The sequence below is a fragment of the Bombina bombina genome, chromosome 5 (assembly GCF_027579735.1).
Source record: "Bombina bombina isolate aBomBom1 chromosome 5, aBomBom1.pri, whole genome shotgun sequence".
Classification (NCBI taxonomy): Eukaryota; Metazoa; Chordata; class Amphibia; order Anura; family Bombinatoridae; genus Bombina; species Bombina bombina.
This window is the reverse complement of record NC_069503.1, coordinates 633,611,357-633,638,936: the sequence shown is the minus strand read 5'-3', so window position 1 is coordinate 633,638,936 and position 27,580 is coordinate 633,611,357. Positions and strand designations below refer to the sequence as shown.

Here is a 27,580-nt window from a genome sequence, read left to right as displayed (position 1 = left end):
AAGTTGTCATTTTAAAACTACATTAACATTCTTGTCCATATGTTTATCTATAGAAATAATTAAAAGATCTTGTAATCCCTTACATATTTAAATAAATAAATATATATATGGATACCGCCAAATACAAAATTATACAAGTGCACCCAATTAGACATGAGTTATATAAGATAAACAGGTACTTTGAACTACCTAAATTTAAAGTAACAGTAAACACCTTGTAATTTACAATACATTTATGTAGAATAATATATCAGCCAAGCTAAATGTCTTTAAAACAGATTAACATGCTTTTTACAGAAATTCTTTTTCAGTACTCAAACTCCGCCCACCATTTGCCATATTTGGATGAGCCAATCCGGGCTCGAGTCTACAGACTACAAGGCAAGTTCCCAGGCATAATGTTAGTCTAAAATGTATTGCTTTGCAGATGTTCTCAGTTAAATCCAAATTAGGGAAAGATAAGTGGCAAGATAAGCATTAGGAATTTAAATTCTGATAATTAGAAAATTCACAATTTTCAGAGCTAAATTACATGAAAACATGGCAAAATAAACAATGAAAGAATACTGCAAAGTTCTTTCATTATGTGAGACTACAGGTTTTATACAAAAAATCTCAAGGTGTTTACTGTCCCTTTAAAGATGGTTGTATCTTTCTTTTTATGATTTTCTTAATAAATTAATCTTGACAGCTTTATCATTATGTTATTTGTAGTGAGGTTTTGGACTGAAATGTATACCAGCAAGACTCAGAAAACAGCTGCAACCCAGCAGCAGAAACTCCAACAAGAGATACAATTGTAATATACATAATCTATACTATAATCGCGTTTGTAACGCGTCCGTCGCCAGTTGCACATGCATCCTCAAAGGAATGTTGGCTGTGTGAGGCGCAGCCAAAAGAATCCACCTGGAAGCAGCGTAGGCAAACCCTAAACCTTATTAAAAAAAAAAAAACATGCAACCGCCAGCACGAAATAACTAAAAAAACACGTAATAGCTCGCATGAAGTATAACAAAAAAAAACAACCTCCTGCACAAAGTATTAACAAACACCTAAACCGCCAACCCCCACATCGCAAAACAATAAGTAATTAACTCCTAATCCGCAAATAACATAATTAAAATATTAACCCCTAAACCGCCAACCCCCCACATCGCAATAAACCTAATTAATCTATTAACCCCACAACCGCAAAACCCCCACATCACATTAAACCTATTTAACATATTAACCCCTAAACTGCCAACTCCCTACATCGCAATAAACCTAATTAACCTATTAACCCCTAAACCGACAAACCCCCACATTGCAATAAACCTAATTAACCTATTAACCCTTAAACTGATAAACTGACAAACCCCCACATCGCAATAAACCTAATTAATATATTAACCCCATAAACCATCAACCCTAACACAACGCAAATAACTAATTTAATTACTAAGTCCCCTAACACCCCCTAAATTAACCCCAATTACTAGTAAATTACAAAAAATAAAAAAGTCTAACATTATATAAAAAATAAACAAAATAATCAAAAATAAAAAAAATAATACCTAATCCCTATAAAATAAAAAAGCCACCGCCAAAATAAAAACACCCCCTAATCTAAACTAAACTACCAATAGCCCTTAAAATTGCCTCACCCACTAAACCCCCACGAAAAAAAGGGCAATCAGCTCTTTTTCAAGCCCATTAAATGCCTAATCTTAAAAATAACCCCCCCCCCCCAAAAAAAAAATCCTTAAACTAAGCCTTAAATAGGTACTCATCGTTCCTGAAGTCCGGCGGAGAAGGTATTCTTCTAGGCGGCTCCATCATCTTCTATCTTCATCTGACTCGAAGGCGGTGCGGAGCTGGCTTCCCCGATGCACGGATCCTCAGCGGCGGGACTCAATGGCAGCGGTCCTCGGTGGCTGCGGTTCTCAGCGGCGTGGAGGTACCCCAAATTAAATGCGGTACCTTGCATTCAATCTTCAGTGTACGACGGACATCGGATGGAGAGGAGCCCCCACGCCATTGAGGATTGCTGCCGTTGAGGACCGCTGCTGGGGATCCACGCATCGGGAAAGACAGCTCCGCTCCGCTTTCTTTTCGGATGAAGATAGAAGATGATGGAGCCGCTGGACATCAGGAACAGTGAGTACCTATTTGGGGCTTAGTCTTGGGCTTTTTTTTAAATTAGTGTTTTTTGGACTGGAAAAGAGCCGATTGCCCTTTTAAGGGCAGTAAAAAAGAGCTGAATGCCCTTTTAAGGGCAATGCCCATACAAATGCCCCTTTAGGGGCGATGGGTAGTTTAGTTTGTTTTTTTTAGTGTTAGTTTTTTTTTTATTTTGAGGGGTTTGGTCTGTGGGGGGTTTTACTGTTAGGGGGATTTAGTAATTTTTAAATATAAAAAAGCTGTTTAACTTTGGGCAATGGCCTACAAAATGCCCTTTTAAAGGCTATTGGTAGTTTAGTATTAGATTAGGGGATGTTTTTATTTTGGGGGGATTTTTTATTTTTATAGGGGTATTAGTTTAGGTTTACATTTTTTATTTTGGATAGCTTTGTTTATTTTTTTTCACTAATTTTACTTTTTTTATTTTTTGTAACTTTAGCTTGGGGGGTTTGCCCTCTGGGCAGGCTTATCGCCTAGTAATAATAATAATAGTATTACTATGCGGGGGAGAATTATGTGATAAAGTTATGTAGGAAGTGAGAGATTAGCTACATCTTGCAGGGACCCAGAACTTATTTAAAGGAACATGAAGCCCCACATTTTTCTTTCATGATTTAGGTAGAACATAGAATTTTAAACAACTTTCCAGTTTACTTCTATTATCAAATTTGCTTCATTCTCTTGGTATCATTTGTTGAAGGAGCAGCAATGCACTACTGGTTTCTAACTGAACACATGGGTGAGCCAATCACAATCAATATATATATATATATATATATATATATATGCAGCCACCAATCAGCAGCTAGAACCTAGGTTATTTGCTGCTCCTGAGCTTACATAGAGAAACCTTTCAGCAAGGGATAGCAAGAGAAAGAAGCAAATTAAATAATTAAAGTAAATTGTAAAGTTGTTTAAAATTGTATGTTCTGCCTGAATCATGAATGTCTAAATATAACTTTACTGTCCCTTTAAGGGCCTTAAAGGGACTGTAAACTTTTTTTTTCTTAAAACTTATAATGTTTAATTAAAACATGTTAAATAATTTATTAGACTTATGCAGAGAAAAAGCGCAGTGGAAGCGTTTAAAACATTTATAATAATTATTGCCAACATAGCCTTTTCTGGCCGCCTATCTAAAAAACCTTTTTTTCCCAATAGCTCCGTCAGACAGCCAGCATCCAACTGCCGTTCGAACGTCCGTCTTCTTTTTTCATCAGAGCGCACGTTCCCTCTGGACTTGCGCATGCGCACTACAATACAGCGTTCAATATACACAGAATCGCAATGCTTCCTAGTGCATAACGATTCTGTGTTTCTGATAGAGCGGTTGCGCGCTCCGGGTATAGAGATGGGAGGAGGAAGTCTATTAGGTGATGTAACTGCCCTGCAGCACTGACTTTGATATAGATTTGACTCAGGCTGCATGGGCGGACAAAGCAGGTAAAAAAGCACCAAAAAAAAGGTTGTGTTTTAATCGCTTCCGTTGCGCTTACACTCTGCATACTATAATGATTATATTTAGATAAGAAAAATAAATAAATATAGTGCTTCATAATTGATAAAGTTTACAGTCCCTTTAAGTTGTAGGTAACTATGCACCACCACATAAACTGCCAAGCTTCAGTCTCTCTTTGCCATTTTTATTTTCACTATTACCAGCAGCTTTTTGTATATGACCAATTCAAACTCAGCTACAGCTTTATGACCCACCTCATGCATCTTATCACCTCTGCAGGTCAGTGTATCCAATTGGCTTTTATTGTATTACAGTTTAAAAAAGCATGCAGTGTCTGTGTACATGTGTGTGTGTTTATATTGCATACGTGTGTGTGTTTATATTGCATACGTGTGTGTGTGTGTGTTTATATTGCATACATGTGTGAGTGTTTATATTGCATGTGTGTGTGTGTGTATTGCATACACATGTGTGTTTGTTTATATTGCATACGTGTGTGTGTTTATATTGCATACGTGTGTGTGTGTGTGTGTGTTTATATGGCATATGTGTGTGTGTTTATATTGCATGTGTGTGTGTGTGTATTGCATACACATGTGTGTTTGTTTATATTGCATACGTGTGTGCGTTTATATTGCATACGTGTGTGTGTGTGTGTGTTTATATGGCATATGTGTGTGTGTTTATATTGCATGAAACCCCCTCTTCTAAGAAACTACAAGTCTTACCTTTAAGCTGTTTTCTAATAGGTTTGCTCGGTTCAAGCCATCTCTGCAAAAAATAATGTGACTGGTCATATAAAAGTAAATGATAATTATGTAAATGATACATTATTCATTAATTATAGACTATGGCAGAAGTTAGAAGTGCAGTAACTATAAATACAGTATATTAGAATCATAATGTTGTACAAGAATACAAGTGTCATCAAGAATGAAGAGTTACTTACATGTGATTCCAATGAATCTTCATTGTGCTGTAATCCAAAATATTCTCTCTCTTTAACATTCAAGTGATTGTGCACCATGTCCAGTAAAACCTGACCAGTATCTTGTTTCTGAAACAGAATGCAATAAAATGACATATGAAGTTTCAGTCCACAGTAACACACTTGCTGCTAAACTATATAACATCCCAGTGTTGAAGCAATTTTTTGCCATTTACACCCATTACACATTAAAAAATAAAATAAAAAAAAATGCAGTGCTTTTTCAGTGAGGTACCCACAGAAATCATACTTTGTTTTGCATTGTTGTTTCACCCCAGTTAAAGGGATACTGAACCCAATTTTTTTCTTTCGTGATTCAATTTTAAGCAACTTTCTAATTTACTCCTATTATCATTTTTTCTTTGTTCTCTTGCTATCTTTATTTTTAAAAAGAAAGTCCAGAACCCTGGACAGCACTTGTTTATTGGTGGGTGGGTGAATGTATCCACCAATCAGCAAGAACAACCCAGGTTGTTCACAAAAAAATCAGGCGTCTAAACTTACATTCTTGCTTTTCAAATAAAGATACCAAGAGAATGAAGAACATTTGCTATTAGGAGTAAATTAGAAAGTTGCTTAAAATTGCATGCTTTATCTGAATCACAAAAGAAAAATTTGGGTTCAGTGTCCCTTTAAGTTCTTTTAGAAAGTAACTTAAGGTTTGCAGAAACACACAATTATGGGAAAATTATGCAACATTAAATGAAAAAAAAACACAAACAACATTTTTGCTAAATATTTGAACACTACATGGTGTATTGTGGTGCTATATTTCTTGTAACTTAGAAGAAAAATATTATTTTGCCACACGGAATCATCACAAAATGTATGTATTATATAAGTAGGAATAAAATATCTAACCATAGGAATATTAAAGGGACACTAAACCCAAATTTTTTTCTTTCGTGATTCAGATAGAGCATGCAATTTTAAGCAACTTTCTGATTTACTCCTATTATCAATTTGTCTTCGTTCTCTTGCTATCTTTATTTGAAAAATAAGGCATCTAAGCTTTTTTATTAGTTCAGAACTCTGGACAGTACTTTTTTTTATTGGTGGATGAATTTATCCACCAATCAGCAAGAACAACCCAGGTTGTTCACCACAAATGGGCCGGCATCTAAACTTACATTCTTGCATTTCAACTAAAGATACCAAAAGAATGAAGAATATTTGATAATAGGAGTAAATTAGAAAGTTGCTTAAAATTTCATGCTCTATCTGAATCACGAAAGAAAAAAATTTGGGTTCAGTGTCCCTTTAAAAACACACAATTCTGATTTCCCATTGGGATAGAATAGCCAATGTATACATGCTCTGCCCTTTTCCACACACTTAGCATAGTAAAAAATAATATCTTAACATAAATAATTGCACCAAAATCATTTTATACAGAATGTCACAATATCGCACATATTTTTACACCACCCACTTCCATTTATTTGGATACCTCTTTTTTGTTTTGTTTTTAGAAACGCAAGGAGGAAATAACAAGGTTTCCAGCTGCTGCTCGATGGTCGTTATTACTAGGTTAGGCATATTTAAGTGGTAATCCTCCGTTATAAAAGAAGGTGTCTTCATACAAATTTCTATGATGAACAATCAAAAATGGGACAAGTTTTATTCACCAGAACTCCCAAAATAAGACCAATGCTGTGAAGTATTTGTTCTTGCTAAGACAATTCCCAAGCAGCTGAAAGGCTACATGGCAAAAATTAAAATTGACACAATTAGAAAATACATCTCTCCCTCACACCCCTCAAACACAGCCCTCATAGCCACACCTCTTATTAACAAAACTCACTCATGCAACAGAGAAAGAAGTCTTAATATTGCTATCCTCATCTCACAACCTGTCCACTTGACCCTATTCCTTGACAACGTCTTCCATCTCTCTCTGCTGCCTTAACCCCTGCCCTAACTCCTCTCTTTAACTAGTTGTTCGCCACAGATACATTTCCTGATACATTCAAGTATGCATCAATCACACCAATCCTAAAAAAGTCCTCATTTGACCCCCTCCAACCCTTGTAACTATAGTTCAATCTCCTTAATTCCCTTTGCTTCCAAATTATTCTAACTACTAGTCTATAATCACCTAACTCAATTTCTCTTCACTAACTAATTACTTGATCCCCTAAAATCTGGTTTCTGCCCTAAACACTCAACAGAACCTGCACTTACTAAGGTAACAAATAATCTGCTATCAGCTAAAGCAAAGGGACACTACTCCTTACTGATTCTTCTGGATCTATCTGCTGCATTCAACACAGTTGACCATTGTCTCCTCTTACAAATTCTACATTCTTTTGGCATCCGACACACAGACCTTTCCTGGTCTGCTTCCAATCTCTCAAACTACTTGTTTACAGTTTCCTTTAAAGGGACAGTAAAGTCCAAATTAAACTTTAATGATTCAGGCAGGGCATGTAATTTTAAACAACTTTCCAATTTAACATCAAATTTGCTTTGTTCTCTTGGTATTCTTAGTTGAAAGATAAAACTAGGTAGGTTTATATGCTAATCTCTAAGCCCTTAAAGGCCAGCTCTTATCTGAATGCATTTGACAGTTTTTCACAGCTAGAGGACGTTAGTTCAGATGTGTCATATAGATAACATTGTGCTCAGGCCCGTGAAGTTATTTAAGAGTCAGCACTAATTGCCGGGAATGCAAGTCTGTCAAAAGATTTGAGATAAGGGGCAGTCTGCAGAAGCTTAGATACAAGGTAATCACAGAGGTAAAAAGTATATTAATGTAACAGTTCTGGTCAGGGCCGCCATCAGGGGGTGACAGGGGTGACTCCTGTCAGGGGCCCAATGAGCCAGGGGGGCCCCATGAGGCAAGAACTTAAAAAAAATAATAATTTTGGCAGCCACCAGTGGGCACTACAGCAGAGTGCTAATTGAGCATGGGAAATGTTATTACAAGGAGTAAAGTATAAGCATTTGAGAGGATTTCTTAGTGTGCACTTTTCACAGTGTGTGCCAGACGGCAGATCACTTTCATTTTAAGAGGAGGTAGGACTTACTTAGCAAATGTTTTTTATTTATTTGTGCAATTTTGGATTGTAACCTCAGTGTGGTAGTAGTTGTATGGTGGGGCTAGGGGTCCATAAAAACACTTTTTTTTTTAGCAGCAGTGTATTTATGATTGTTTGACAATGCTGTAGAAATTCTATATTTAAAACCATGCAGAAATGTTTCCTCCTCAATACACAAATGGTAGATGCCCCTTTGGCAGATATGCATTTTATATATATATATATATATATATATATATATATATATATATATATATATATATATATATATATATATATATTACATTCCAGTTTACTGCCCCTTTATGCAAGGACTTTCCAGATGCAAGGAGGCATTTTATCTAAGATTTTTACATCTGCATAAAATTTTATACTCTCAGACTAAGATTGCTCAGTGTTTGAAATGAGACAGGTTAACTTAAAACTGTTCAGTTTACACTACAGCTGACTTAGTTTTGAAATACATACCAACAAGCCTAAATCCTGCATTTAACCAGATCTAATGGTATGAGTACCACAGCTTATGGTCCCACCAAGACCATATAGAGTACAGCATTTTCAAAATCCATAAGTACAGCTGACAGATGGGAACATTTGTACACTATATTTGAAGTGGTGCTCTTGGTTGGGGGAAATGGGGAAAAAACAAACAAACATATGTCAACCTTTTAAAGGTACTTTTCTTCATCTAGCCATCTACCCAGCTCATTAATGTACAATTTTGAATTCACAGAATTATTTTTGTTTGCACATTTACAAATATGATTCTTTAAAAAGTGATCTCTTAATTTCTGCAATTTTTTTATCATGCATATCACACACTGTTGATTTAGGGGATACAAGGTGCATAAATGTTTCCTCCTGTGAGTGTTTCTGTGGGTGTATGTGTTTATGTATTTGTGCTTTGGTTTGTGTCTCTATGTGTATGTATTTTTTATCTGTGGGTCTCTCTGTGAGGGTGGGTGTGTATGTCTTTGTGCATTTTCTGTGGATGTCTGTGAGGGTGTGTGCATATGTCTTCGAGCTTTTTCTATGGGTGTCTCTGTGAGCGTGTGTGTGTGTGTATGTAAGTCTGTGTTTTCTGTGGGTATCTCTGTGAGGGTGTGTGTATGTCTGTGTGTTTTCTGTGGATGTCTCAGTGAGGGTGTGTGTATGTATGTCTTTCTGTGTTTTTCATGTGGTTGTCTCTGTGTGTGTGTGTGTGTGTGTGTGTGTATGTCTTTGTGTGTTTTCTGAGGCTGTCCGGTGTTTCCTTGGGTGTATGTGCAAGTTTGAGTTTGTGTGTGTGTGTCCATTGTCTGTTCCTTTTTAGGACATTTTGACCTTACTACTAATTATTCGCATCTTTCTACAGACTTTCAGACTAACAAGACCTTTCCGGAAGTAACTAATCCCCCATTTAACCTTTAAATTATTGTTTAGGCAGTTCAGGGCCCTTCCTTTCAGCCACTGCATGCTGTTGTCATCATTTAGTTGGCATCTTCCTTTACAAAAAGATAATCAGAACTCCATATTTTGTTTTCTAAATCTCCTTTTTTTACAAAACTGTAGTTTACCTCATTACTTGTCAGGTCAATGTAAACAAGTGCTAAGTGTCTGTTTGGGTGTCTGTGTCTGAGTGTGTTTCTTTGCGTGTCTGCTAGAGTGTCTATATGTGAATCCTTATGTGTGAGTGTGTTTGTGTGTGTCAGTATATGAGTGTGTCTGAGTGTGTTTCTTTGCGTGTCTGCTAGAGTATCTATATGTAAATCCTTATGTGTGAGTGTGTGTGTGTGTGTTTCAGTGTATGAGTGTCTGTATGTTACTACCTTTACAACATTTCCAAGTTTAAATAGACACTTAAGAATAAAGTGCATATACGTTTTAGTCACTTGGTCAAAAATTGCACATGTCAAAGGGGGGGGGGGGGGGGGCCCTGATCAATGGTTGAGTCAGGGGCCCCAAAATTTCTAGTGGCGGCCCTGGTTCTGGTTATGCAAAACTGGGGAATGGTAAATAAAGGGATTATCAATCTTTTTAAACAATAACATTTTTGATGTTAGTTGTCCCTTTAACAGCATATCCTCTGATTCTTTGCCTCTCTCAGTAAGAGTACCACAAGGCTCTGTCTTGGGCCAGTTGTTTTTTTTTCTATCTATACATCCTCCCTTGGAAAACTACTATCCTCCTTTGGCATCCAGTACCAATTTTATGCTGATGACACCCATATCTATCTTTCCTCTGTTGATATCTCTCCCTCTTTACTCAACCAGATCACTAACTGTCTCTCTGCAAATTTCACTTGTATGCCTTCACACTACCTCCAACTCAAAACGGATTCCCCCTTCTCTGAGACATCCAACACCTGAATTTTCTCTTACAGTTAGAGACTCTTTCCTCAATACCTCACTCCAGGTCCACTGTCTTCGGGTCACACTTGACTCTGAACTTGCCTTCACTTCACATATTCAAGCTCTCACCAAATCCTGCTGTGTACACCTACACAACATTTCCAGAATTAAACTTTTTCTTACTCAAGAAACTGCAAAAATACTAATTCATTGCCTCATTTTGTCACACATTGACTCCAGCAATCTACTTCTTAATGGCCACCCCACACCGCCTCTCTCCCCTCCAAGCTATCATGAATGTTTCAGCTAGACTCATCCACCCAAGTCCCCGATCTACATCAGCTGCTCCACTCTGTCAGTCTCTACACTCTAGAATACAACTAAAAGTATTGACCCTAACATATAAAGCACTCAACAGCCTCACTCTCAACTATATTTCCCTCCCATCTCTCAATACTCCCTGAGCTGTCCTGTTCGATTAACCTCTGACTTACATTTCTCCACTCCTATTATCTCTACGTCCCTCTGTCACCTCCAAGACTTCTCACATGCTGCACCTGTCCTCTGAAACTCTCAGCCTCACGCCATCAGGCTCCAGTCCATCAGGCTTTCTCCAACTTTGTATAGCTTTAGACGCTATTTGAAAACCCACCTATTCAAAAAGACTTACCATCTCTCCTCTGTTTTTCATCCTGTGACAAGCTATCCCAAACCTTATGTCTCTGCAACCTCAACCTGTAGACTGTAAACTGTTCCAAGCAGGGCCCTCCTCCTACTGTAATAGTTTTGTTTAGTCTGTTATGTTTTTGTATCATATCACAAATCTTTGGCATTGTATACCCATTCTGTAGCGCTGTATACCAAGCGCTACAGAATTTTTTTAGCCTTATACAAATAAAAGATAATAATAATATTAATGGCCACTTATCTGAAAGAGCAGGATTACTGCTTGCAAATAAAGGGTCTCTGTCACACTAGGGAAGACACAGTGTTTTTGTAATATGTTCCAAATATCAGGTGATCATGAGCCACCAGATAGTATGTGACCCCTCATTTAAAAGAAAGTCACTTGTTCCATTTTAGTGCATACATGTGGTGATAGGGGCCCTTATATATTTCAGAGCACCCAAAATTTCACCTAGTAGAAAGGAAACAGCAATTTCTATAGTAATCACATGAGGATACACATTTCAAAGAGGTTAAGCCATTTTTAAATTTGAGTAGAACTGTTTGTTGTATGCTGTCTTTAGGTGATAGTGGTTCTTTGGGAGCCACTACCCCCATATAGCAAACATATAAAAGTAAATAATTGCCATTTTTAGTCCAATCATCTACTAATCACAAGGGTATGAGACCACTGATTGGATAGTGTTGGCTCCCCTCTTTACAAAAGTCACATGCATCTCTCCCTCTTAATAAATTAAAAAACAAAACAAACAAACAAAAAAACTACCAAGTGTGGCAGGTAATCTCCACTGCAACAATATTTGCTGGCATTTGAGAGGAATGTCACAACTCATTCAAAAGAGAGAATTTCCCTCTTTCAAATGAAGAGTCTAATTTTAAAGAAATAAAAGAGGGCAGATAGAGGTTACAAAATCGGGCCCATAAACAATCTCTCTGGTATCCTGTAGAGCTTGGGGTCAGGACATGTTCTCCAGGTTAAACAAGTTGAGGGCTCCATTAAAGCCCCCCAAACCAAACTATGTTTTGAGTGGTACTACAGGCAACTGCCATTCTTATGGCATCCATCTACATCCTAGAGGGGCACAGCATTTCTACGGTGGCTAAGATATGGGCTCCACTAACACCTCTCCCCGCACTACATCCACTGAGGAACTGTCTGTCTCTCACACTGCACAATGACGTCACATGTCAGATTGGCACCTTGTTTCCTTTCTCATATTATTAACACTACATTAAACAGATAATAAGCCACAAAAATGTATTTATGATTCAGATAGAACATACAATTTTAAATACATTTGCAATTTACTTCCATTATCAAATTTGCTTAATTCTCTTGTTATCCATTGCTGAAGGGACAGCATTGCTCTACTGGCAGCTAGCTGAACACATCTAGTTATCCAATCACAAGAGACAAATTGTGCAGGCACCAATTAGCAGCAGCTCCCTCTAGTGTATGATACGTACGTATTAATTTTTTAACAAGGGATACTAAGAGAATGAAGCACATTTGAAAATAGAAGTGAATTTAAAAGTGTCTTAAAATGAAATGATCTATGTGAATCATGCAAGTTTAATTTTGACTTTCCTATCCCTTTAACCCCTTAATGACAAGTGACGTACCAGGTACGTCCTGCAAAAACTTGCAGTTAGTGACAATGGACGTACCTGGTACGTCACTTGTCTAAGAGAGTGCTGGAAGCGATCGCAATCGCTTCCAGCAGCTCTCAGGGTATTGCAGTGATGCCTCGATATTGAGGCATCCTGCAATACCCTTAGAAAGCATCCGATGCAGAGAGAGCCACTCTGTGGCCCTCTCTGCACCGGTAGCGATGCGGCCGGTTCGTTGGTGGGTGGGAGCGCAACTGGGAGGCGGGTGGGCGGCCCATCGCTACCCGGCATCCGGCTCCTGTTAGTGCAATGTGCACGCCGGGTGCCGGGAGCGTGCGGGGGCGCGCATGCGCGTGCGCGGGCGCGCGCGGGTGCGCGCGCACGCCCGCGATCACCTACCCACACTGACACCAATGAGTGGGAAGAGGGGGGGAAATATATATATATGAGGATCTGGGAGGGGGAGGGGGTTGGGGTATTGTGGGGGGCTGCTACACTACAGAAAAAAATAAATTAGTAATAAAAAATAATTAAAAACACTTTTTTGGGGGGCAAATTGGGTACTGGCAGACAGCTGCCAGTACCCAAGATGGCGGCAATTAGGTAGGGGAGAGGGTTAGATTGCTGGGGGGGGGGGGATCATGGAGGTTGGGGCTAAGGCAGGAGTCCATCACAGCTAAAACATTTTATTTTTTTTTATTAAAAAAAATAAAAACTCCTTTTATTTAGTACTGGCAGACTTTCTGCCAGTACTTAAGATGGCGGGGACAATTGTGGGGTGGGGGAGGGAAGAGAACTGTTTGGGAGGGATCAGGGGGTGGGATGTGTCAGGTGGGAGGCTGATCTCTACCCTAAAGCTAAAATTAACCCTGCAAGCTCCCTACAAGCTACCTAATTTAACCCCTTAACTGCTGGGCATAATTTACGTGTGGTGCGCAGCAGCATTTAGCGGCCTTCTACTTACCAAAAAGCAACCACAAAGCCATATAAGTCTGCTATTTCTGAACAAAGGGGATCCCAAAGAAGCATTTACAACCATTTGTGCCTTAATTGCAGAAGCTGTTTGTAAATAATTTCAGTGGGAAACCTAAAGTTTGTGACAAAATTTGTGAAAAAGTGAACTTTTTTTTTTATTTGATGACATTTGGCGGTGAAATGGTGGCATGAAATATACCAAAATGGGCCTAGATCAATACTTTGGGTTGTCTTCTAAAAAAAAATATATACATGTCAAGGGATATTCAGGTATTCCTGACAGATATCAGGGTTCCAATGTAACTAGCGCTAATTTTGAAAAAAAGTTGTTTGGAAATAGCAAAGTGCTACTTGTATTTATGGCCCTATAACTTGCAAAAAAAGTAAAGAACATGTGAACATTGGGTATTTCTAAACTCAGGACAAAATTTAGAAACTATTTAGCATAGGTGTTTTTTGGTGATTGTAGATGTGTAACAGATTTTGGGGGTCAAAGTTAGAAAAAGTGTGTTTTTTTCAATTTTTTCCTCATATTTTATATTTTTTTTTATAGGAAATTATAAGATATGATGAAAATAATGGTATCCTTAGAAAGTCCATTTAATGGCGAGAAAAACGGTATATAATATGTATGGGTACAGTAAATGAGTAAGAGGAAAATTACAGCTAAACACAAACACTGCAGAAATGTAAAAATAGCCATTGTCATTAAGGGTAAGAAAATTGAAAAATGGTCCGGTCATTAAGGGGTTAACAAGGATTTGGCACATCACAAAAATAAGAACATATCATCCCTCTCAATCTATGTGGAATGCTGATGAAGACGTGTCATCTACATTAAAGTAGTTTGATCATTTCAAACTAACAGAATCAATGCATATTACTAATCATCACATGCATTACCCCGGCAATCCGGATTCAAAAGCATAGACAAAACAGCATATCAAAACATAGAAATGTATTCCCAAAAGTTAAAATCATATAAAATACTAAAGGGTACCAACAAATAAAGATTAAGGAAATCAGGGTACTAAAACCCCCCAGCGCATCAGACGAGTTCCATGACACAGGGGCACTTGTTCACTTATGTCAGTAAGTGGCACCCTACCTCTTTTTGTTGCTTAACATATATTACTGGTGGCATTTAGAAATGTCTCAGAGTTCAGCTTTGGTTCTACCGTAGAGTTAATGTAACTGTTGACAATTCACTCCTGTGTTACCAGTGAAAGCACAATGCACACGCAAGCATGTTATAAAGGGGCCTGTTGACATCAAAGAAAATACATAATATTTAACATCAGAAAAGTTCACAGAGTAAACTATAAACATCAATGGCTTTACAAAGAAGAAGTTATAGGCATTAAAAAGAAGATTGCATGAATTCCATTTAAACTCACTCAGAAATAAACGTATCTAGTACCAGAACTTATTTAAAGTGGACATGTACGTTTTTATGTTCAAAGATCTTAAAATAATAATAATAATAATTATAAACAAATAAATACATAACATGTTCACACACTTAATGCATTTTATTATAGGGAAATACAAGTGTAAAACAAGTGTTCAAACCTTGCAAGTGATTAACCAAATAGTTAAAATCAGCTCCAAGTAAGAAATACGTGTACTACTGAAACCTAAGTAAATACATAAGCTGAGACAATGGCAAGAGGTATACACAACATAAATAGATTAAAAATTACAATTGCAAAAGGATTAAATACATTGTTAAAGAACTGCTAGTCCATGCAGACAAACAGTGAGCCAATCAGCAGAGCATTTTATGCTCACCGGGTTAGCGAGACGGAAAAAAAAGGATACCTTGATGTACTTGTGAAAGTTTTTCTGACAGGAAACGTATTCAACCGGCCGTGCCAGAGTCCTTGTCAGTTGTATAAAACAGAGATATATAGATGCAGACACCTTATACAGGTAGACACCAAGCCAAGATACTGGTAAACTAGCACAGACACCTGGAGCTTGTGTCTGCATCTATATATCTCTGTTTTATACAACTGACAAGGACTCTGGCACGGCCGGTTGAATAAGATTCATGTCAGAAAAACTTTCACAAGTACATCAAGGTATCCTGCGTACTAACTGCACTTAAGAGCGGATACGTTCTTTACTACAGCAAGGATATAAAGATCAATCAGCTGGGAAGTTTTTTCGGTTTTAAAAGAAACCAATATCAGCCAATAGGATCGGAGTACTCCGACAGCTCCCACACATGTGACCACAACGGCTGTGTACCTGAATCTCTACGTAAGCGGAGCAATCTGTGAGCTTACTGGCCCCTATACCGGGATATAACCCTAAAGGAATAAGGTAATAGACACCCATTTACCGGGGATTGCTAACAGTACAAATAACCTGTCTTGGAAGCATATAGTTTTTTAAATATTGGGATTGTTATAAATCAGCGCTTTTTTACTGGACTCTCCTAATTGACTATCCTTTCTGTGGTGGCAACTTTTAGGGCTATTGTTTTTATTTGCATATATCGGAGACGTCCGATTTTTATGAATGTTTGCAGGTATATAATATCTGCTATATTTTTTATTTTGTATATGAAGTGTAATTAAATCTATATATGCACTTTTTTCTTGCATACCAATGAGTATTTTTTAGGTTTACTGAAGTAATTCACTTCTTTTTAGACCTTGTAATATTTATATACCCCTTTAGCGCTCCTAACTTATGATTTGACTTTTTTTTTTACTTTTACCTATCGTGGGGGATACTTAGGTATATTTAGGAGCTTGGTTTACTACACTCAGCGCACACTCCTCTGTTTGTTTGTAATTTGATCCTTTCTGATTAACTGCTTTGTCTTCTTTTGATGGGTTGATGTGGTTGCACAGTACCTTTGCCTGAATATTAAACCATACAGACTGATGATCACTAGAGCCTAAGTTCTCACCCACAGACACCTCAGATACTATATCACTGTTTGTAAGTACTAAATCTAATATAGTTCCTTTACGTGTTGGTTCTTTTACTAGTTGCTCAAGAGATTCCCCTTGTAAAGATTCCAGAATATATTTACTTCTAGTTGATTTGGAAACAGGTACTTCCCAGTCTACATCAGGCATATTAAAGTCCCCCACTACTATAACATTGCCCTTCATTGTAATTTTGGCTATTTCATCATATACATGATGAAATGTGTGTATGTATGTATATATAAGTATATATGTGTGTACAGATGTATTTAAATATTTATGTGTTTCAATGTTATTTTTATTGTAAATACATATTTCTATATATATCTGTATAAGAGATAGGGGGAGGAGAGAGAGGGGAGGAGAAAGAGAGAGAGGGGAGAGAGAGAGAGAGAGAGAGAGAGGGGAAGGGAGGAGAGAGAGAGAGAGAGAGAGAGAGAGAGGGAGGAGAGAGGGAGGGGACAGAGACGGAGGAGAGAGAGAAATGGAGGAGAGAGAATGACGGAGGAGAGAAAGATGGATAGGAGAGAGAGGGGGGATAGGAGAGAGAGGGAGGGGACAGAGACGGAGGAGAGAGAGGGAGGAGAGATAATGATTGAGGAGAGAGAGAGAGAGAGAGAAAGAAGAATATGAGAGAGAGAGAGATGGATAGGAGAGAGGAGAGAGAGATGGATATGAGAGAGAGAGGAGAGAGGAAGGAGAGAGAGCGAGGAGAGAGAGGAAGGAGAGAGAGCGAGAGGGGAGGGAGGAAAGAGAGAGAGAGAGAGGGGGGGGGGGAGGGGGAGAGACACAGTAGAGAGAGAGAGAGAGTGAGGGAGGAGAGAGGGAGAGAGGGAGAGGAGAGAGGGAGGAGAGAGAGAGGAAGAGGAGAGAGAGAGAGGATAGGAAGGAGAGAGGGAGAGAGAGAGAGAGAAGAGAGGGAGGAGAGAGGGAGGAGAGAGGGAGGAAAGGGAGAGGAGAGAGGAGAGGGAGGGGAGCGAGGAGAGGGAGGGGAGCGAGGAGAGGGAGGGGAGCGAGGAGAGAGGGAGGAGATAGGAAGGAGAGAGAGAGGAGAGAGAGAGGAGAGAGAGGAGGGGAGAGAGGGAGGGGAGAGAGGAGAGAGGGAGGGGAGAGAGGGAGGGGAGAGAGGAGAGGGAGGAGAGGGAGGGGAGAGAGGAGAGAGGGAGGAGATAGGAAGGAGAGAGAGAGGAGAGAGGAAGGAGAGAGAGAGAGAGGAGAGAGGGAGGAGAGAGAGGAGAGAGGGAGGAGAGGGAAGAGAGAGAGGAGAGGGGGAGGAGAGAGAGGAGAGGGGGAGAAGAGAGAGGGAGAGAGAGGAGAGAGGGAGGAGAGAGGGAGGAGAGAGGGAGGAGAAAGAGAGGAGAGAGACACACACACAAAACGCAATATATGGCTCATAGGAAGCAAAGATTTTGCAAGATTTTTCTTCCATGTTAATGAGTTTTTGACCATCAGGGCCTATTGTGTTAAATCTCTGCAAAAGGGATAAATACATTGTTAAAGAACTGCTAGTCCATGCAGACATAAACAGTGAGCCAATCAGCAGAGCAGTCACATGATCCACCAATCATGTCTGCTTGGGATCAGACTTTTTCTGTGGCTTGCAAGCAGTACTTTAAATGATAGGTTGAAACACATAGGGCTAGATTACAAGTGAGGCTCTATCTTAACGTGCGCCCTTTACGGTGCACGTTAAATAACCAGCCATTGCAAGTGGCTGGTTAATGCTACCGCAAGCTTGTAGTTTCACTTTGCGCTAAGCGCAATTAACCAAACATCAGACCTCTGCTTAAATATAAAAAGTTGCCCCAATTTCCCCCAAAATAAAGAGGACAGTACTTTAAAATAGAATATAAATATGAGCTTTTTTTTTAATAATAAATAAAAATTCACAAAGCAGTTATAAAAAGGTTAAAGTGAGGGGATGTGGGGGTGTTTGAAAAAAAATGGAACCTAAAGTGCCTTTCCATGGAGGTATACAGGGGACTGTGTTTTCTCTATAAATATATATGTATATGATTATATATTTATATGTGTACATACACATCTAACACACAAATATATATGTATAGCATATACATATATATTTATTTATTGCTGCGCTAGATTGCTGGCCATGGCTGCTGGCATGAAAACGAGGCTCCAATTGTAGTCTATGGAAGCGCTATCTTGCGAGCGCTTGGCTTGCAGTAAGGTCACGTTCACATTTCGCTGTACTCTTAATACCAGTGCACATTTACGTGTGATGGTATTGCTCAGTAGAGACCAAATATTACGTTTACGTCAGTGCAATATTGCACTCCACTCCTAATCCGGCCCAAAGACTTGTAGGCTCGGTAATGCTAAAATAATATTCTCTGATGAATTAAAGGATGCACATTTTGCACTATTACTCAAAAGAAGTATATCTTTAGTGGAACTCCAGGTGGCAGTCATGTAAAAACATTGTTTTGGAGAATTACTGTCTAAACTTTTAAGCTGTACAGTGTAGTGCCAAGTACATCTAAGTATAGAGTCTTGTTTGATTCCGCTTAGGATGGGCACAATGCCAAAATTCCTCTGTTTAAAACTGATTGCATTTTCAATGAACAAGAAAAAAATATTTACTGTTTAGGGGTTATGAATTATTAATTTCTATCACACTTGTTGACAAACTGACAATACATTTGCATACTGCTAAAACAGAATGCTGTCAAAATATTTGGAAACAAACACTGTATGATTTTTTTTTTTTTTTTTTAAAAACATGTTGTCAAAATGTCAGGGGCAACCTACATATTTAAATAACAGTGTTTCTGAGTACCTATTCAAGCAGAAATAAAATAAAGGAAAACCAGAAGTTGGTAAATGTCAACTTTATATTCCATATTCACATTCAAAAACATATTTACAAAGATTACACCTTAAAAAGATAAAACATTTTTTCCCCTTTTGTCATAGGTAAAACCAAAGCAAACAACTTCGAGACATTAAACAATGGCTGTTTGAAAATCATGTTAAATAGTTGCTTTATCCTAAATTCTATACCCTTGTTTGTGCATCCTCTTTTATTGGCTGTTATACACTGTCCCTGATTGTCCTCAAAAAAAGAGATAAATAAGTGGAAAAACTAGGTTTTAACATGGCCTTAGTTCATAAGTCCATTAGTTCATAAAAACTAAAAGTACTTTATAGAAACAAAACTTTACACTTGTACAGGTTGAAAACCCTTAATTCGAACTGCTAGAGAAAGGTTTGGATTTCGGAATAGTTTGAATTTTAGATTATTTGCATCATTTAAATGGGACACACAAAAAAGACAAAGGAAGAGAAAATTGTGACTTAGAGGCCAAAAAATAGTAAAACATTTTAATTTAAAAAAAATAATAATAATAATAATTAAAAAGTTTGGATTTCAGAATAATTTGGGATTTTGGAATTTCCAGATTTGGGGATTTGCACCCGTATCTTCAATATTTAAACATCTAAAATGCCATACTATGGCTAAACATTCTTTGAATACATCATTACATCTAACATTGAATTACTGTTTACTGTCCCTTAAGCAATCCCTGTGCAGAATATTGCAGGCTCAGATAAATTTCACCACACTTAACCCGTCCTACAGAAAGTGTCAGTTAATGACCAAGGACGTGCCTGGCACATCCTCTGTGGTTTCAAGCGCTGGAAGCTTGAAGCTTTCAGGGTATTGCAGTGATGCCTCGATATTGAGGCATTGTACAATACCCTTTTTTTTACCCACTGATGCAGACACAGCCACTATGTGGCCCTCTGTGCATCGGCCAGCGATGGTGCTGATCGTTGGTGGTTGGGAGCCATAGCAGGGAAGCAGGTGGACGGCCCATCGCTGGAGGATATCCGGTGAGAAGTGCTGGGCGGTTGGGAGAGGCGGGAGTGCGCACAGGAGGCAGGAGCGCGCACGCAGGGGGAATCCGCTACTCTATGGAACAACATTGTGAAAGAGAAGGAGGAAGAGGGGGCATACATTTTGGGGAAGTGATCTGGGAGGGGGTAGGGTATTGAGGGGGACAGCTACATTACAGAAAAAAATGGGTATAAAAAACCCCTCAAAAATGCTAAAAATTTAATAAACTGGGTACTGGCAGACCGCTGCCAGTACCCAAGATGGCGGCAAACAGGTAGAGGGTTTAGAGAGCTGTTGGGGGAGATCAGGGAAGTTGGGGGCTAAGGGGGGATCCTACACTCTAGAATATATATTTAAAAAAAAAAGCCTTTTATTTTAGTACGGACAGACATTCTGCCAGTACTTAAGATAGCGGTGACAACTGTGGGGTGGGGGAGGGAAGAGAGCTGTTTAAGAGGGGTCAGGGAAGCAAACCGTACAGCCATCTGTTCTATAGACTTCAGTAAGAGTGCACTTACACTGCTCTATATTTGAGGCTATGGATCCAAAACTATGACCTCAAAATACTGAGAAACTTAACATGCTCATCAGGTTCTAGAGGGATGGGGGGATTAAGAAAACAGGGTTGGCTGGTGGTGAGTCCAGGATAGAAGCACCAGAGGAGACTTGGCTGTCAGTTCCCATCAGTAAAGATAAGTTCATGCACTGCAGCAATAAATGCATTCCGTGTGCTGATAAACATTTTTATAGTATGATGGAGCTACTCATGTCTTTCTGGGGAAAGTCGAGCAAACGCACATGTCAGAGGTATTTTACAATAAAAGCCGGCAAAATAAATAATTAATGTATACAGTGGTGTCGTTTTATTTCCTTTAGTTACACATTTTGGGCAAAAGCTATATTTGCGCTCAATTGATTAATACCAGCGCACGCAAATGTGTTCTGGTATTACAAGTTAACCGCAATGTGAATGCTGGGAAGCATTGAGCTCACAAGAGCGCTCACAAGAGCATTGTGCCCACGCTTCCATAGACTCCATTGTGAGACACGGCATGAGAACTAGCTCAGCGAAGGGGGTAAGTAGCGAAGAGATGGGCAGCAAATTGTAAATATATATGTATATGAATATTTCTTGTTGGAGTTTTGTGTGGAATGTGTCAGATTTGACTTTTTTGCCTCCACTTTTTTGTGTCATACCAATACAAACAAATGAGAATGCCTAAACATTTGTAATTGCAACAATTTTCTGGGCAAAGTGGTGTATTATCTGACAGAAATGCATGTGTTAATATGTGTTTATACATACATATAAGAATATACATATATATTTACAGGGAACATTCATAGACGGCTATGTAAAGGCACTTTTCAGTGATTTTTTTATTTTTTTTTAAATACCTTACAGTCGCCGACTTTAGCTCCCAAAAACTGCCTAGTGGAGTTACTTTATTAAACAATAAAGATGCTGCTATATCTGATCTCTGAACACCAGCAAGAAGAAAGAAGATGGATCCGCCAGACTGGAAGAAGATGGATTTTGGGGGTGTCTTTTTTAAGGGGGTATTAGATTAAGAATAACTTTTTATTTTGGATAATTCCGTTTGTTATTTTTTGCAATCTTAGCTATTTTTTATAATGTTAATTTTTTTTTCTGTAATGTTAATTTTTTTATTTTGTGTAATTTTAGATTTGTATTATTTTCTGTAATGTTATTTTTTTTTTTATAGTTTAAGCTTAGGTTTTATTTTTTTCACAGGTAAGTTTTTATTTATTTTAAGGTAGTTAGTATATTGTAACTTTAATTTAAATTTAGGGGGTGTTAGGTTTAAGGGTTAATAGTTTTATTTAGGTAGTCACGATGCAGGGGGATGGTGGTTTAGGGGTTAATAGGATTATTTTAGCAGTAGTGATGTGGGGGGATGGCGGTTTAGGGGTTAAAAATGTTTATTTAGTGTTGGCGATGTGGGGGACAGCGGTTTAGAGGTTAATCGGTTTATTTAGTGTTGGCGATATGGGGGACAGCGGTTTAGAAGTTAATCAGTTTAGTGTTGGCGATGTGGGGGGACGGCAGTTTAGAGGTTAATCAGTTTTGTGTTAGCGATGTGGGGGGATGGTGGTTCAGAGCTTAATCAGTTTTGTGTTGGCGATGTGGGGGGATGGTGGTTTAGAGGTTAATCAGTTTATTTAGTGTTGGCGATGTGGGGGATGGCAGTTTAGAGGTTAATCAGTTTATTTAGTGTTGGTGATGTGGGGTGGGTGGGGGGGGGGTGGTTTAGGAGTTATTAAACTAGGGGTTTATGTTAGGTTTTTGTAAAACTTTCTTTTCTCCATAGACTTCAAGGGGGAAAGAGAAAATGCGATTTTTTTTTCTCCATTGATCTCTATGGGTGAATATGTACACAAGCATGCCAAGTGGATTTTGTGTGGTATGCGGCTAACCGCACAACAAAAGAAAGTTTTATGGTGACTTGTAATGGGCGGTCCGCTTTTGCGCGGTGTGTATGCAACGGGTATACAGCACAATTTGTAATCTTGGTGTTATTTTTTAAATTCAGTGAGATTCAATTACAGACATTTTATAGGGATTTGCTATTAGTTTGGTGTCAGATAAATAATCTATTATCACCTATGTATTTGTTTTCCATCATGGTCTTCAATTTGTCATTGGTCTTATTATTGTGTTCTGGTTACATAAATAGAGGATCATGTGATTTAGTCATTCAAAGATGGTGGATTCCCTAGTCAAAAAGGATGATCTTGCTTGAGTCATTCTGAAATAATTGATGGTTGCAGACTACTCATCAGAAGCCATCCTGAAATATGCCCACAGGTCGAAATGTAAATGAGATGACCAGGGCCGGCCCTAGCCATTTCGAGGCCCGAGGCAGGATGACAAAATGGGGCCCCCTGTCACCCTGCCCCCAGCCCCACCCACAACCATGCCCCATCACGCCCCCAACTCCGTCCCATCTCCAATCCCGCCCCCACTGTTTTAAAATGAAATGGGAGAAAATTTAAAGTGACAGTATACACCAATTTTCATATAACTGCATATAGTAGACACTACTATAAAGAATAATATGCTACCTTCCACAATACGATTTTCACCCTCACAGCCACCCTCTACCTCATAAACAGCCCTTCCTTACCCTCTCAGCCCCTTCTCCCTCATGCACAGCCCCCTCCTTACCCTCTAAGCCCCCCTCTCCCTCACACACACATATTCCCAAATATCTATACCTGGGAAAAAAACCACAGAATTTAGATAGGAGCTGGATTTAGCCTAAGCTAATATCCGAAACACTTCTGTCACAGCCTAAGGACTGATAGTCCTACCCTGATGATTGACATACACCATAGTTGTGATATTGTCTGAAAAACAATAAACGTCTCTTCCTCAAAAAGAAACTAACTGAAAAACTCTGAGAAAACACGGAGTTCTAAAATATCAAATGGTAATCTCGCCTCCTGAGATTTCCAAACCCCTTGTGCTGACAGAGATCCTCAGACAGCCTCCCAACCAAAAAGACTCACATCTGTAGAGATCATGGTCCAGGTTGAAAGAAACGAAGAGACCTGTAGAACTAAATGATGGTGATCTTAACCACCAAATCAAGAGAGATAAATATTAGGATTTGAAGACTTAAAATGCGAAATCCTAGAATCCCTGCACCATAATTCAGCATAAAAGACTGGAACGGTTCTTTCTATTGAAAATGAGCAAAGGGAATTGAATCCAATGCTGTGGCCAAAATACCTAAAACTTCTATGCATATATAGCAACTGAAGGAAATAATAGAGACTAAAGGTACCGACAGACGGAACCCAATAAAAACATAATTTATGTAAGAACTTACCTGATAAATTCATTTCTTTCATATTAGCAAGAGTCCATGAGCTAGTGACGTATGGGATATACATTCCTACCAGGAGGGGCAAAGTTTCCCAAACCTTAAAATGCCTATAAATACACCCCTCACCACACCCACAATTCAGTTTAACGAATAGCCAAGAAGTGGGGTGATAAGAAAAAAGTGCGAAAGCATATAAAATAAGGAATTGGAATAATTGTGCTTTATACAAAAAAATCAAAACCACCACAAAAAAGGGCGGGCCTCATGGACTCTTGCTAATATGAAAGAAATGAATTTATCAGGTAAGTTCTTACATAAATTATGTTTTCTTTCATGTAATTAGCAAGAGTCCATGAGCTAGTGACGTATGGGATAATGATTACCCAAGATGTGGATCTTTCCACACAAGAGTCACTAGAGAGGGAGGGATAAAATAAAGACAGCCAATTCCTGCTGAAAATAATCCACACCCAGAATAAAATTTTAATGAAAAAACATAAGCAGAAGATTCAAACTGAAACCACTGCCTGAAGTACGTTTCTACCAAAAACTGCTTCAGAAGAAGAAAACACATCAAAATGGTAGAATTTAGTAAAAGTATGCAAAGAGGACCAAGTTGCTGTTTTGCAAATCTGATCAACCGAAGCTTCATTCTTAAACGCCCAGGAAGTAGAAACTGACCTAGTAGAATGAGCTGTAATCCTTTGAGGCGGAGTGTTACCCGACTCAACATAGGCATGATGAAATAAAGATTTCAACCAAGATGCCAAAGAAATGGCAGAAGCTTTCTGGTCTTTTCTAGAACCGGAAAAGATGACAAATAGACTAGAAGTCTTTCGGAAAGACTTAGTAGCTTCAACATAATATTACAAAGCTCTAACAGCATCTAAAGAATGCAATGATTTCTCCTTAGAATTCATAGGATTAGGACATAATGAAGGAACCACAATTTCTCTACTAATGTTGTTAGAATTCACAACCTTAGGTAAAAAATTCAAAAGAAGTTCGCAGCACTGCCTTATCCTGATGCAAAATCAGAAAAGGAGACTCACAAAAAAGAGTAGATAATTCAGAGACTCTTCTGGCAGAAGAGATGGCCAAAAGAAACAAAACTTTCCAAGAAAGTAATATAACGACCAAAGAATGCATGGGTTCAAAAGGAGGAGCTTGAAGAGCCCCCAGAACCAAATTCAAACTCCAAGGAGGAGAATTAACTTAATGACAAATTTTATACGAACCAAAGGTTGTACAAAACAATGAATATCAGGAAGATTAGCAATCCTTCTGTGAAAAAGAACAGAAAGAGCAGAGATTTGTCTTTCAAGAAACTTGCGGACAAACCTTTATCTAAACCATCCTGAAGAAATATAAGTCTTCCAGACTCTATAATATATCTCTCTAGATACAGATTTACAAGCCTGTCACATAGTATCAATCACAGAGTCAGAGAAACCTCTTTGACCAAGAATCAAGCGTTCAAACTCCACACCTTAAAATTAAGGTTTTGAGATCCTGATGGAAAAAAGAACCTTGAGACAGAAAGACTGGTCTTAACGGAAGAGTCCACAGCTGGCAAGAGGCCATCCGGACAAGATCCGCATACCAAAACCTGTGAGGCCATGCTGGAGCTACCAGCAGGACAAACGAGCATTCCTTTAGAATATTGGAGAATACCCTTGGAAGAAGAACTAGAGGCGGAAAGATATAGGCAGGATGACACTTGTAAGGAAGAGATAATGCATCCACTGCCTCCGCCCGAGGATCCCGGGATCCGGACAGATACCAGGGAAGTTTCTTGTTTAGATGAGAAGCCATCAGATCTATTTCTGGGAGTTCCCACATTTGAACAATCTGAAGAAATACCTCTGGGTGAAGACCATTCGCCCAGGTGCAACGTTTGGCGACTGAGATAATCCGCTTTCCAATTGTCCATACCTGGAATATGAACCGCAGAGATTAGACAGGAGCTGGATTCCGCCCAAACCAAAATTCGAGATACTTCTTTCATAGCCAGAGGACTGTGAGTCCCTCCTTGATGATTGATGTATGCCACAGTTGTGACATTGTCTATCTGAAAACAAATGAACAACTCTCTCTTCAGAAGAGGCCAAGACTGAAGAGCTCTGAAAATTGCACGGAGTTCCAAAATATTGATCGGAAATCTCACCTCCTGAGATTCCCAAACCCCTTGTGCCGTCAGATACCCCCACACAGCTCCCCAACCTGTAAGACTTGCATCTGTTGAGATTATAGTCCAGGTCGGAAGAACAAAGAAGCCCCCTGAACTAAACGATGGTGATCTGTCCACCATGTCAGAGAGTGTCGTATAATCGGTTTAAAGATATTAATTGAGATATCTTTGAGTAATCCCTGCACCATTGGTTCAGCATACAGAGCTGAAGAGGTTGCATGTGAAAACGAGCAAAGGAGATCGCATCTGATGCGGCAGTCCTAAGACCTAAAATTTCCATGCATAAGGCTACCAAAGGCAATGATTGTGACTGAAGGTTTTGACAAGCTGATATCAATGTTAAACTTCTCTTGTCTGACAAGGACAGAGTCATAGACACTGAATCTATCTAGAAACCTAAAAAGGTTACCCTTGTCTGAGGAATCAATGAACTGATTGGTAAATTGATCCTCCAACCATGAACTTGAAGAAACAACACAAGTCGATTCGTATGAGATTCTTCGAAAATGAGAAGACTGAGCAAGTACCCAGATATCGTCCAATAAGGAAATACCAAAACCCTGTTCTCTGATTACAGAAAGAAGGGCACCGAGAACCTTTGAAAAAAATTCTTGGAACTGAGGCTAGGCCAAACGGTAGAGCCAAAAAACTGGTAATGCTTGTCTAAAAAGAGAATCTCAGACACTAAAAGTGATCTGGATGAATCGGAATATGCAGATACACATCCTGTAAATCTATTGTAGACATATAATGCCCTTGCTAAACAAAAGGCAGGATAGTCCTACAGTAACCAACTTGAATGTTGGTATCCTTACATAACGATTCAATATTGATAGATCCGGAACTGGTCTGAAGGAATTGACCTTCTTTGGTACAATGAAGAGATAAAATAAAAACCCCAGCCCCTGTTCCAGAACTGGAACTGGCATAATTACTCCAGCCAACTCTAGATCTGAAACACATTTCAGAAATGCTGAGCCTTTGCTGTGTTAACTGGGACACGGGAAAGAAAAAAATCTCTTAGCAGGAGGCCTTAACTGAAGCCAATTTTGTACCTTTCTTAAACAATGTTCTGAAACCAGAGATTGAGAACGGAATTGATCCAAATTCTTTGAAGAAAACGTAATCTGCCCCATACCAGCTGTGCTGGAATAAGGTCCGCACCTTCATGGGGACTGAGGAGCTGGCTATAGGTTTTCTATAAGGCTTGGATATATTCCAAACTGGAAATAGTTTCCAAACTGATACCGCTCCTGAGGATGAAGGATCAGGCTTTTGTTCCTTATTGTGAGGAAAGGAACGAAAATGATTATTAGACCTAAATTTACCTTAGATTTTTTATCCTTTGGTAAAAAAGTTCCCTTCCTTCCAGAAACAGTTGAGATAATAATTTATTACCCTGGAAAGAAAGGGAAAGCAAAGTTGACTTAGAAGGCATATCAGCATTCCAAGTTTAATCCATAAAGCTTTT

The 27,580-nt window shown here is 38.8% G+C and overlaps 1 protein-coding gene across 1 annotated transcript in view; it reads right to left on the bottom strand.

The window, feature by feature from the left end:
- PTPN3 (protein tyrosine phosphatase non-receptor type 3) overlaps positions 1–27,580 on the bottom strand; it is a 651,525-nt gene that overhangs the window by 282,395 nt on the left and 341,550 nt on the right. Inside the window, exons 4-5 of the mRNA XM_053714599.1 lie at positions 4,575–4,682; positions 4,354–4,396 (exon numbers count right to left, since the gene is read on the bottom strand). Of these exons, the coding sequence (XP_053570574.1) occupies positions 4,354–4,396; positions 4,575–4,682 (151 nt within the window). The remainder of the gene's footprint in view (positions 1–4,353; positions 4,397–4,574; positions 4,683–27,580) is intronic.